We start from the raw sequence: 14,315 nt of genomic DNA on the forward strand, positions 1-14,315 counted from the left end.
TCCAGTTTTAAACTTCTGCTTGCTTTGTTTCCCAAACAGACAATGTTTGCAGAAATCTAACTTATCAGACTTTAAATTAGGAAATAACTTACGATCATACAAAATCTTTAATCCTCTTTCGCTCATATGGCCCAACCTTTGATGCCATAAATGAATAGAATTACTGTCATTTTCAGACACTACAGATACAGAAACATGATCTGACTCTGTTCTTCCTTCTAACTGAAAAAGATTTCCAACTTTCTTTACTTTCATTACTAGTAAATTCCTTTATAAATTTTCATTACTCCACCTTGAACAAAGGTTTTATATCCATTTGTGTCCAGTACTCCTAATGAAATGAGGTTTTTCCTTAATTCAGGTACATGTATTACATCATTGAAAATTTTATTTGTCCCATCAAACATTTTAAGCTGAATAGTTCCAATTCCCACAATGTTGCATGTGACATAATTTCCCTTGTAAACTACTCCATCGTTGATTGGTTTATAAGTTCTAAACCATTCCTTAGGAATACACATGTGATTTGATGCACCAGAATCTAACAGCCAATGTTGATCATGACTAGACAAATCAATTGATAACACTTCATCACTCATACCTGTCTTGGATGCTGAACCCGTATTTGTCGTGTTTGCTTCTTGCTTCACTGTTGAAGAGTCTTATTTGGATGCTTGCTGTCTCTTCCAACAATCCTTCTTCAAATGTCCCGATTTGCCACAAAACCAACACTTTGCCTTACTCTTCTTCCCTTTCGATTTTGAACGTGAGTCGTTGTGCTTAGCAGAGCGTCTTTCTCTCGAACGACCTCTAGCCATCATTGTTTCTGATGTAGAGGTGTCGGCATTTGACCTCTTCCTTGTCTCTTCGGACAACAAAGCTCCAACAACATCATCAAATTCAAGGGTTTCTGATATACTTAGACTTATAGAAGTAACAAAATGATCCCATGACTCGGGCAATAAGCATAATAAAGTTATAGCTTTATCTTCTGATTCAAATTTTACTTCTATACTTTCTAATTGCACCATGAGAGTATTAAAGACATTCAAATGATCAGTAATAGCTGTACCTTCCTTCATGCACAGACTGTACGATTGCCGCTTCAGAAGAATCCTATTGGTCAAGGATTTTGTCATGTACAGCTTTTCAAGCTTTGTCCACAAACCAGCAGCAGTTTTCTCTGACACGATGTTAAACAAAACATCATCCGCCAAACACAGTCGAATACCACTCAGAGTTCTTCCATCCAATTCATTCCATTCATCATCTGTCATGCGGTAAGGCTGTTTGGATTTTCCCAACAGCGCCTTCGCCACGCCTTGTTGCACAAGCAGATCGTGCATCTTTACTTTCCAGATCTCGAAGTTATTTTTGCCATTGAACTTCTCGATCTCAAAACGAGCACTTTGAGTTTTTTCCATGTTGTATCAAACAAAAAATCTCCAATTCCAAATAAAAATGCCTCTATCGTACCATGTAAACACAATTTGAAAAGAAAAACAAAAAATTGCAGCTTTACCAGAGAGGAAAAAACTGTCGGGCGCTCCTTGACAGTGGAAAACTTGCGCCTAAAACACAATCCACTACCTGGTGCTCTTTTGAAAGTAGATGCTCCGCGCCAGAACAAAATCCGTGTAAGGCACGAGAAATTGGCGCGCTTAAACCCGTCGATTCCGCACCAATCAGGATATTGGAGCTCTGGCGCGAGTATTAAACGCGGATCCATGCCAATTGGCACGTATGTTTCTGACAAAACCGCGCCAACGCTTCTTTAAGTTCAAAATTGGCGCTGCTATTCCAGCCAAAACCGTGCCAACCAAAAAAGCTCCTTTTTTTCTGCGTCTCTGTCACACGCACCAGCTCCACAACTAGAGACCTGTAGGTTATGGGCCCTCCATGCTTCCGATGTGCCGCTCTGATACCACTTGTTGGACTAAACAAAGCGCAGCGGAAATAAAAACTAAACATATACAGCACAAGGAAAAACACAAAACCATAGCACAAGGATTTAACATGGTTCACCCAACCAATCTGGGCTACGTCCACCAGAACAGAGGCATCAGCAATCTTATTATTCAAAGGAGATTACAACAATTCTAATTCTCACACATACTCTCAGCTCTCCCTATTTTCTCTACACACTTTACACACTCACAATCCTCTACGGGATTACATTTCTATATCGCTGGAGCATAAAACTGAATCATAAATTCCCTCACAACAAATATGGAATGCATTAACTCCTCCTCAAAAAATACTTGAAGCTAATATAGTAACTAATCCTATTGTTGTCATGAGATTTTTCCCAAATTTAATAAAACAGAAAATCTCAACAAAACCATGTCTGTTCTACTACCGAAAATGCTGCAAGAAATGTTTGTGCGTTCCCCCTGGCTATTACTGGCCCCCCACTATAATAACTGGAAGACAAAGCTAGGCGACCCAAAGTGCCCCTGAGATAATTCTCTGAAGCTTTCTGTTTCTATGTTTTTATTGTATTGCTATTAAGATCGTCTCACAGTGTGGCAACCAGTTGATGGATTGTCTGCATTAAAAGCGTAGTTTGGAGCTATTTTATCTCAATATAAGAAGTAATTGGTTTCTTTCGGTACCATCTTGGGTAAAATATTGGCCTTTGTTGGTAAATTTCCAGCCATGTAGAATATGTTTTATGATACATTTCCAGCCACGGAGAATATGTTTTATGAATGTTCTGCAATACTGTCATCCAGATTTCAATTTTGCATCGAAATTTGTGTTATTTTTGGACTTCATTTTTCAGCTTTACTTTTCCTTTATACTTCTGCCTCTCGTATAATGTCCTCTGCTTTTACAATATTTTTCTTCTATCTAACTCCCCATTACAATTTTTTATGAAACACTGAATACAATTTTAAATTGAATACTGCATAAAAGAAATAGGTTCACTGAATACAATTTTAAATTGAATACTGCATAAAAGAAATATATATGTGCTTCTGCAGGATGCCAATTTTCTTAATGGAACCTATTTTCTACAAGATCCCCATTTTCAAATGGACTCTATCTTCTATTTCACTATGATTATCTGACACGATGAATGGATGGAAATGTGTAACAGCATATGTGATGAATTTTCGGGTTATGTTCACTATATATTTTTAGTGAATATTTTTGAGTTTTTTCATTATTTTTGGAAATTTTCAATGGTATTTTGTAGGTATTTTGTTCAAATGAGGAAATCATCGTTTTCGATTTTGTATTTAAATAATCCAAAACGTTAAATTTATTTTTATGCTACAATCATAATTTAAATTATAAATTATAAAAATAAATTATTATATAATTTTAAAATAATATCATATTTAATTTAATTATAAATTAAATAGAATGGTTAGTAAATTTAGATAGACATAAAAGGAAAATATTTATTTTATGGAACGTTAATGATAATAAAATGTGGAGACTAAAATGCAAGTGAATTTATTGTTTTTTTTTTGAATTATTCTTTGTTGAATATATTCTATTTGTGTTGTAAAATATTTTTTAAATTAAAATATCTCCAAATTCTTGCTTATTTCACTATTTCAAGAAAGTTATTCTCCCAAACAGTGAGATGTCAAGAGAAACTCTGTTAGACGTCTAACTAGTCGAAGTTGTGGCTACTCTCTGTTGTAGTGGCTTCAACTCTCTTCTACTTTGCAGCAACTCCTCTCTTCTACGTTGTGGCAACTTCATTGTTCAAACTATGTTGGGACTAGTCACTAGTGGCAACTCTATTGTACTTTGTGGCAACCCCTCTATAGTTTATTTTAGCCTAGTTGCTAAAACAAAGTATTATATATTAAAATTAATATTTATAGAAACTCCTTATGATGATGATGATGATGATGATTAACGTCTGCTGAGACCAAATAATGGTCTATCGGACCTAAAGAAACAAATTATCTATTTTGATTTAAGATTTTATTCCTATGCTCAAAAAGCTTGGAGAGAAGCCTCCCGAGCTCACTATAATTTTGACATTGTAAAAGGCTAGTAAGGTCAGTATTGTAACAAAGATTGTGAAATTGAGATCTAATGTGGTTATACGCAGGGCATTCTAAGAGGAAGTGGTTTTCATCCTCGATGCTCCTATTCTCACATATATGGCAAATCCTTTCCGTCCATGGCATTTTAGGAACTGCCCAACGACCTGTTTCACTATGGAGCTCATGAGAATTCGTTCTAATCTTTGCTATATTAATTTTCTTCTTTGAGCTAGTTAAAATAGAGAGATACTTTTGATCTTCTAGGGTGGGGTTGATGACTTTCTTATAATAACTTAATTTTCTTTTAGCCGCTAAGTCTTTCTCACACCACATTTTTCTTTGAACTTAGAAGTAACAATATCTTTAATGTTATTTATGTTTTGCAATGCATCATTTTCGTTGATCTCCCAATAGTTTAACCAGGCCCTTGTGTCTTTATGCCACCCTCGATTGAGCCTTAGGTGGTTTTGGCTAGAATTTAAAGCTAGCTTAGGAAGTCTATGATCGTCTATGTTACTGATTTTGTGCTTGTACAACAGAAAACTAAGCATAGCTACGCTCTCAATAGGGGAAAGACCTGCTTCTATAAGGAGAATAGGATAGGGTGTATTACTTTTAATTTTCAGGTTATAAGTTATAAAACGCTTCTGGATTTGCTCAATCTTTCTGCATGATTCTCTGGAGATGCTGCAACCCCAAACCTCACAGCCATATAAGATAACAGGAGTGACTAAAGTTTCAAAGAGAAACTTCTTTTTATCCCACATTACAAGGTTTGCTATTTTACAATTATTTTCAAGACCAAAGTAAGCTTTCCACCCCCCATTAATCCTTTTCTCAATGCTATGGTTCCAGTTGAGCTTGTGATGAATATCAATTCCTAGGTACTTGTAAAAATACACTTCCTCCAAGTTATTATTGTCATACATAAAATTAGCATAAGTGTCCTTCTTGGATTTGATAATCATAATTTTTGTTTTGTCAGTGTTAACAGTCATACCCATGGTAGAGCAGAAATCCTTAAGAAGCCTGAGTTGCTTATTAGGATCAGATGGGCACCTTGCCAAAAGAACAATATCGTCAGCATAAAAAAGAAGGATGACGACTAATCGTCAGCATAAAGAAGAAGGATGACGACTATCCCAGCTAAGATCGTGCCATCACATCTTGCTTCCTCTAAATAGCCTTCGAGCTTATCGATGTAAATGCCAAATAGGGTAGGGGAGAGGGGGCAACCTTGTTTAACTCCCATGTTACACTTAATATCTTTCGACCACCCTTCATTGCTCTTTAGCGTGGCAATTACATTCTCGTATCACCTTATAGCGGCAGCTCTCAACTCAAGAGGAACCTTTAGCTCTTCTAATCTATTCCAAAGGTTGTATCTAGGAACCGTATCGAAAGCCTTTCTAAAGTCCACAAAGCAACAAAATAAATTGGATTTCTCATTACGACATTCCTCCGCAATGATCCTAAGCGTAACAAGGTGTTCTATTGTTGAGTGATGCCTTCTGAAACCTGCTTGGCCTTTAGCCCGCTTACCTTCACTTTCAAGCCATATGCTTAACTTCTTTTCCAAAATACTACCATATAACTTGGCTAAGAGAGGGCTGATCATAATTGTTCTATAATTAGAGGGGTTATTTGTATCCCCACTTTTAAAAATAGGGATAATGAGGCTCTCAGTCCAAGGTTTAGGGAACCCTTGCTTGACTGCTTGATTGAAAAGCTTGTGGATGTGGGGGATGAGGACAGGACCTCCAATTTTTAAGATTTCCACTTGGTAACCTTCAATGTCCTTAGCTTTCCCATTAGCAAGGCGATTAACCCCAAACTTAATGTCTTCTAAAGAGAAAACTTCTTTCGTTGTGAGAAGGGTTTCCAAATTATCCATGGCATTTGGAGACTCATAAAGCTTTTTAAGATAGGAATTCCAATCGTGAAGAGCAATTTTATTATTATCCTTACTCTTCCTAGTTAGAATCTGCCTCCAAAATTTCTTAGGAGCTACCTTAGAGAGGTGTAAGAGATTCTCCTGTCTTTGACGGATGTACTGCCTCTTTTTCCTTTTAGTTAGGGCTTTGTATATTTTTATCTTGTCCATTTTAAGAGATTCATCAACAGCTTCCTTAATTGCTCTCCTTGCACTTTTACAATCTTTGTCATACCATGGATTGGTTTTGCTATTTCTTTTATTATTTGAAACTTCAATTGAGAACTTGTTAATAGAATATGAGAGGGTTGTAGTAAAATTATGATAGAGGTCTTCTATGTTGTCTATATTAGATAAAGGAAGCAAATTAGTTTTTAATTCATTTAGAAAGAGATCATTTTTATTTCTATCAAATATTAAGTTCTTTTGGCTATAAGTATTATTTTCTATGGGAACTCTATGCATGACAAAATTGAGAGTTATAAGTAAAGGCCTATGATCAGAGTCAGGTTCGTGGTCGTTTAAGATGTCAAAATTTATTATTTCATTTTATAATGGGAGATCGGAAATAACGTAGTCTACCACGCTGCTACCAAGTCCATGGATGCAGGTCATCTTGCTAGAATTGGGCCACTTCTTTAGACCGTTGCAAATTATGAGATCCTGAGCACTACAGAGCTTGACTAGCTCCGACCCAAACAAATTTTCCCTGAGATCTTCAGAGTTCCTTTTGTACCTACTAGCTAGAGTAGCGTCTTCATCTAACCAAAGAGGATTAGGGTTGGAATGATTGCTTATAATAATAGCTTGGTTGTTTGAAGTTTGAGCATTAAAGTCACCTATTAAAAGGATATTACCGTCATTCCTTAGGCTAGAAATATCATTCTCTAAACCATTGTAAGGGTTAGTTTTATCTAGATTCTTCTTCTTATAGAAGTTAGAATTAATGGGGGGAAAATAACATATTGCTATGTAGGAATTTTTATTATTAATGTCTTTGATCTCTATCCAACTATATTGGTTGTGAGGGTCGTTTTTATAAATCCTAACATGGGGGGAGATGTTCTTCTTAATGTAACAAGCTATTCCCCCAATGCCTCTACGGGAGGATCGCTTGTTCCAGGTAGACCATAGAGTAAAGCCATCTATGTTAGAGACCTTAGATTCTTCGTGCTCCCAAGTTTCAACAAGCAAAATAATATCAACATCATTTGAAATCCAACTTAGCTTGGGGCCTTTGTTCCATGGGAAGCCCCGACAATTCCAAGAAAGGATTCAAAGCATGTTTAATTGCTATTGATTACTATCTTTTTGGTTTCTATCTCGAATAAAGGCTTTTCTATTTCTTATTATTGCCCATTTTCCTTCCTTTCTAACTTCTTTTACCTTTTGAACCTCCTTTCTTAATTCTGCTTGGTCTTCTGGAATGAGATCTTCATTTATGAATATTCTCGTTCCTTTTAGACTTGAGGTTTTACTAAGTATGTCATGCTTATGATCAGTGGAGCTCACATTTATGCGGATTAGTCTTCCCTTATTCTCGGTTAATTTCCCCAACCTTGTTGCTTCTGTGAGACATAATGTTTCAATTTGTAATCTATTATGTAGTTCTGTCTGGGCTAAGGCTAAAGTATCCTCATCTACTTTCTCTTTTAAGCCGAATATTATAAGGTTTAAGGCCCTTTTGTTACGCTCGTGGTCTAATTCTATTAATTTTTTCATTTCATCTTTAATTGGTTTGATATCTAACTTATCTACCACATTATTTAGGGTGAGACGACTATTAACTTTTTCTTCTAGTTCTTTAATCATGTCTTTCATTTTAAGACTCTCTAAAGTATCAACATCTCCTTGCTGGGATGGTTGGTTAGTATCTTGGTTATGTTTTTCTATAACCTGCAGTCTAGTCTCCATTGCCTCCTTTTAATTCTTTTAATATAAAATATGGATAATCTTTTATGAATATTTTAGAAAATATTATTGTAATTTATAATTCAACATTTTTATGATATTTACCATTATCTTTATTTTTCATTGTCGAAATAAAAATTGACATGAAAATTTCATTAAGATTTTTTTCCTCTTTTTTGAAATTTAATAATAATAAAAAAACTTATTCACTGGAAAACTTGTGTTAAAATAAATTTAAAATTTTTAAAATTTTTCATTAATAAACTATTGAAATTGTTAATTGGTTTCTTCATAATATTGTTATCTCTTTGTTATATTATTTGTACAATTAGTTCTATGCATAATTGGTGTGTGTTAGGTGGGGCACATAACACACACTAACTATGCATAGAAGGGTAAAACTATTTCACATTGAATTCGCCACTTTCACATTGAATTCTTTTGACTCCAACACCCATCCTTCCTGGACAATATTTCCAAATGGTTGCAATAATTCCTAATAAGCAATGACACAATTGTGCATCACTTTTACAACCAATTAAGATACCTTAAATCTTTCTTGAAATAGTGGAACAAGCAAGAATTTGGGGATATTTTTATTGAAGAAAAAATTCACAATACAATTGGAACATATTCAACAAAGAATAATTCCCAAAAACTAAAAACCTAGCTCCAAGCTCAAGTGGAAGAAAAAGAAATGGAAAAGAAGAAATCCTTTGGAGACAAAAGTAACGAGTGCATTTGCAAAAAGAAGAGGAGAAGAACAATAAATTCTTTCACCAAAGTATGATATAACATTGATATCACAATCATATATTTCACATCAAAAATATCCAAGACAATAAATTAGAAACTCATAAGGATATTGAGAAGGAATTGATCACCTTTTATCACTCCCTCTTCTAGTAGGGATCGTTTCCTAGCCATTTATGATTCACTTTGCACATCCGCTCCTTGCTCTCTAATGGTAAAAATGAATCACGTCGTAGAGAAATAACCTTAGCCAAAGTAGAAAAAGTGGTAATGGAAATGCCAAGAGGGAAATATCTCACTTGGATATCACTTCTTAAGGAAATAACCTTAGCCAAAGTAGAACTAGTGGTAATGGGAATTCCAAGAGGGAAATACCTCACTTGGATAGTTTTACCACTGACTTCTTTCAAGCTAGTTGGTCCTCGGAAGGGGCTTTAGGGAGATGAGTATATGCAAAAGGGGTTTTAGATTGTTTCCAAAGAATTTAGCGATGGTTTTGTAGATCAAATTAGAAAGGGTAATGGGTTGAAATTTGTTGGAGTCTTCGGTTCTTTCCTCCTTAAGGTATGATTTTACATATTAGTTTATCATATTTTCTAAATATTTAAGATTATTAGAGCATTTTTGTTTTAAAAATATTTATATATGGCGCTACTTATTTTTTATCTTGGAATTGTTTTACACACAATGTTTTAGCAAATTTCACATATATACATAAATGAATTAAGAAAAATTAAGAACATAGATAATATCTTCAGACAATGCATGTTGTTGTTTATGATTAAACAATTTAATGTCTATATCTTAACATCATCATGCCTATGACAACTAATTTATAAGATAATAACATTAATATATATTATATGTAGGATTTGTCTATAAGCATAATGTATGAAGTTGAGTACAATCTACCTAGCTTTAGATTAAGTGAGATATTCATCTTTTTTTCTTCTAAAGTAGAAGAAGTCTACAATAGTCAAGGCTACTAGCCTAGCCTATATTAATACAATCTTGAGATTTTGATGTGCAACTACATCATTATTTATAAATATAATTTGTCCATCTAAAATAATCAATTGGTGATTTGTAAGGGTATAAAGTTCTACCCTTGTGAGATATGTCTAGGTCTTGGGTTTTTAACATGTTTCTTTATGTCCAAATAAACCAACTCTTAGCCAATCAAAAGTAATTTAAGGTCATACTCCACGAATAAACGACAATTCTATGCTAGATAACATTTACAAGAATGTCGAGCATTCATATATAGAAAGGACTCGGGCTCTGCAAGGCGATTAGGGTTCCTCTGAAACCCGTGACGGTGCCTCCAGACAGAGGAGCTTCCTGCAAACCCTGACCTATTCCAGGCACGGAGATCGCATCGCCTCAGCTCTGCGCCAGCCAGGCGCTATGGAAACACCGCAGCGGGGGGCGCCCGGGCCCTCCCCAATGCAGCAGGAGAAGGACTCTGACCTCTTCTTCGGATCGATTAGCAGAGAAATACTGAACAATGAAAGCGCCACAAGGCAAGAGAACAGCAATACGGAAGATCAGCAAGGTCAGGACAAAGGACCACAGGACAAAGGGAAAAACGACAAAGAGGAAACGCCAAAAGTCACCTCAGCCACCTGCAAACCTATAGCTGCAGAGAGGCCCAGAATCGAACTACAAGGTCACCTGGTAAATGCTAGAATAGAATTTATGAAAGAGCATGCAATTATAGGGAAATTCATAGGCTTATGGCCAACAGAAAAAGCTCTCTATGGTTGGATAGCTGCCAAATGGAAACCAAAGGGAGATGTCCTGCTTCAACTAGGACCGAAGGGCTTCTTTACAGTCATCTTCTACTGTGTGGAAGACAAACTCAGGGTGCTAGGTACAGGCCCACATTTCTTCAATGCTGCAGGGCTGTACATGCGAGACTGGAAACCCAGATTTAACCCAGATAAAGAAGACCTAACCTGGGCACCAGTTTGGATCCGACTATATGGACTCCCTGATGAATATTGGGACGAAGATTCACTCAGAAGAATTGGAAATGGTGTGGGAGAATACATCAGGACGGCTGAAGAAACCAAATCCCGCAGATTCATTTCATATGCTCGCATATGTGTCTTTATAAGGTTGAATGAAGCGCTGCCAGAGTCGATAACACTCTCCCACTGGGATGAGGAATGGACCCAGCCCTTGGACTATGAGCATGTGCCTTTCCGATGTAGAAGATGCCATGCTCTGGGGCACTTATTCAGGGATTGTCCTCTAAATGCCCCAGATCTGTCTCAGAACTCCTCCGCCAAGCCCAATCAAGATGGGTTCACCAAAGTAACAAGCAGAAGGCGCTCGCACCGGAAAAATGCCAGCGGGCAAAAGTCTCAGCAGAATAATCACAAAGATCAAGCATCCAAGAATAGTTTTGAGATCCTCAATAACATTCCGGAAGAACGATCCATGGAAAATCCCAGCAAAACGGATCTCCCATCCTCCTCAAGCCGCCCCCCCCCCTCCAGCCCCCCCCCCCCCAACTCGAAAACCCCTATCATAATACCAACCATTTTATCCAGGAATCAGGAGGATCTGATGAATACCCCCAAGAATATGGAGATAGACGGGAAACAAAAGTCTGCCCAGACTTCAGAGCCTACACAGGAAGACACCAGTGTCATAGAAATAATGGAGGAAGAAGCTGAAAACGTGGACCTTCACGGACTGGACATTAATGAACTAGAGTTAGCATGCAGGAAAAAGGCGTTTGAATCCATCGCTGAAACTGACCTAGAAAAGTTGGAGATGGTCATCTCCAAATTCTACCAACAACATCAGTTAGGGATTCAAGCGGGAAGCACCTGGGATGGTAGACTGCGTCCAAAAGATTTCAAAAAGAGAGGAAGGAAAACAGTTCTTCAAAGAACAATAGAGCTTGGAGAAGTCCTAGTGGATTCTGGCCACTATGCGAAGCTTACGAAATACTTCAGCCCCTCTCAACCCAATTATCAATGAAGCTCATCTCCTGGAACCTTAGAGGCCTCAACGGCCCTGCAAAATATAGAATGCTCAAAAACATGATAAAGATGGAGAATCCGCACATATGCTTCTTTCAAGAAACCAAATGTAATAGCGCTACTCTGGGTCGAATACTCTCCAAGGCCTGGCCGGGCTGCCAATCAGTGGCTGTGGATGCGACTGGAGCCTCGGGAGGACTCGCCATAGCCTGGAACACTCAAGCCATAACTCTCACTGATTTCCATGCAGCCCACCATCTCATTCAGGCAGCCTTTCACATTATAGGCACAAAGGTTCATGGGAACTTATCTAATGTTTACTTCCCACAGGATGGAGGCAGTAAAAAAATACTCCTTGACACCATCGAGGCCCTCAGTATTAACAGACAACATCCTCTCTGGATTGTGGCGGGGGATTTTAATATGATCACCAAACTAGAGGACAAAACAGGGGGTAGAACCAGATTGGAACCTGAAGTGGAACACTTCAAGGATTTCATCCTAAATGCCTCCCTTATTGATATGCCCTTTTGTAATGGAATCTACACTTGGAGCAATCACAGAAAAGGGAAGCATCAGATTGCCTCCAAGTTGGACCGATTTCTGATATCGGACAATGCAGTGCACATCGGGGGCGATTTCAATGCGGAGATTCTGGCTCACTCAGGATCGGATCACTGGCCAATTGCCCTGCAATGGCAAAGACCAGGGAGCAGCACCAGGAAGCCATTTCGATTTGAAAGATTCTGGTTAACCCACCCGGCATTCAAGGACTTCGTCAAAACTATTTGGGCCTCTTTTATTCCTCCAGCAGGCACCAAAATGTTCATACTCCAACAGAAATTAAGGTACCTGAAAAGCCACCTCAAACAATGGAATAAGGAGATCTTTGGGAACATCTTCGAAGCCCAACAACAACTCAATCAGGAGCTCAAGCTTCTCCACCAAACAGTCATCAATTCAGGGCATACAGAGGCTACACTAGAAAAAGAAAAGCACATCTACAATCAACTTGAAGAAAGAAGAAAACAAGAAGAAATTTATTGGAGACAGAAATCAAGGGTTAGATGGCTCAAAGAAGGAGAGCGTAACACCAAATTCTTCCACAATACAACAGTGCAACGAAGAATGCACAACAAGATCTCATTCATCCAGAACCAGGAGGGAGGTAAAGAGGAGGAGCATGAGAAAATAGAGGAAACCCTCCTCAATCACTTCAAACAAGTCCACCAAGAACAAACAGGGGATCGGAAGGCAGCTATCGAGAAAATCACAAACAACATTCCCAGGATAATAACGGAGGAACAAAACGATTTGCTCATGAGCCCGATTCTCAGCGAAGAGGTGGATGAAGCAATGGCACAGCTTAAAGAAGGTAAGGCTCCTGGTCCTGATGGCTTTACCACTGATTTTTTTCATGCTTTCTGGGATATGATTAAGGTAGAGGTTTGGCAAATTGTAGAAGAATCTCGAGCCCTTCGATGGATGCTGCCCTCTCTAAACTCTACCTTCATCACTCTCATTCCCAAAGAAGAGAACTCCACTACCCCTGACAAATTCAGGCCCATAGCTCTATGCAATGTTCTCTATAAAGTCATCACCAAAGTCATAGCCAACAGGCTCAAGCCCCTTCTCCCTCAAATCATCTCACCTGAGCAATCAGGCTATGTGGAAGGCAGACAAATAATGGATGGTATAATACTCTCCCATGAGATCATTCACTCACTCAAGCTCTCCAAAAAAGCAGGCATGTTACTCAAGCTTGACTTATCCAAGGCATTTGACAAACTCAGCTGGGCCTATATTCAGAACATGCTGAGAGCCTTTGGTTTCTGTGCCACTTGGGTAAGATGGATAATGAGCCTCATCTCCTCCTCCCACTTTTCCATTCTTGTCAATGGGCTGCCTTCTAACCCCTTCAAGCCCTCCAGAGGCATCAGGCAAGGGGATCCTCTATCCCCCTTCTTATTTGTGATAATGGCGGAGGGCCTAGGTCGGCACATCAAGCAAGCTAGGCAAGCTAATCATATTCGGGGAATCTCAATCCACAACTCCCCTGCCTCCTCCCACCAGCAGTTTGTGGACGACACCATGCTGTATGGCCATCCCTCTGCTCAGGAAGCCTCTTGTCTGAAAACTCTGCTTAATGACTTCTCAAAAGCTTCAGGAACCCAAATCAACAGCACCAAATCCCAAATTTTCTTCTTCCATACCCCTCCCTCTGTCAAGCGTGCTGTCTCTCGCATTCTGGGGTTTCAAACTGCCTCTCTCCCCTCCACTTACCTGGGAGCGCCTCTCACTGCCTCCGCCATAAAGCAACCAGCTTGGAGACGACTTATTGAGAAAATGGAATATAAACTGAACCTTTGGACACACCGCTCCCTCAATTTAGCAAGTAGAGCGGTGCTCCTTAAAGCCATCCTTCAAGCCATGCCACTCTACTTTTTCTCCATCCTAGCCGCTCCAAAATGGGTCCTGAAAAGGCTGAGAAATTTACAACGCAATTTTCTTTGGGGAAGTTCAGCTACCAACCATAAATGGGCGCTTGTAAAATGGGACACCACTAGCAAGCCCAAGCACAAAGGTGGAATTGGCCTCCGAGACCCAGAGCACAGTAATATCATCATGACCGCCAAAATCTGGTGGCAATGGATAACAAATCAGGACAAACCATGGGCCAGAATTTGGATCGCCAAATACACCAACAAT

At 38.4% G+C, this 14,315-nt stretch overlaps 1 protein-coding gene across 1 annotated transcript; it reads left to right on the top strand.

Annotated features, from left to right (window-relative positions):
- The first annotated feature begins 11,675 nt into the window (after nt 1-11,675).
- LOC149198274 (uncharacterized) lies at nt 11,676-12,487 on the top strand. Its single transcript, XM_089408985.1, has 2 exons — nt 11,676-12,304; nt 12,421-12,487. The coding sequence occupies exons 1-2, from the start codon at nt 11,676-11,678 to the stop codon at nt 12,485-12,487; spliced, it is 696 nt and encodes a 231-aa protein (XP_089265111.1).
- Nucleotides 12,488-14,315: the final 1,828 nt, after the last annotated feature.

The sequence above is a fragment of the Pinus tabuliformis genome, chromosome 2_2, assembly GCF_031772625.1.
Source record: "Pinus tabuliformis cultivar Carrire ecotype Pingquan chromosome 2_2, CPIR1, whole genome shotgun sequence".
In the NCBI taxonomy this organism is placed as follows: domain Eukaryota; kingdom Viridiplantae; phylum Streptophyta; class Pinopsida; order Pinales; family Pinaceae; genus Pinus; species Pinus tabuliformis.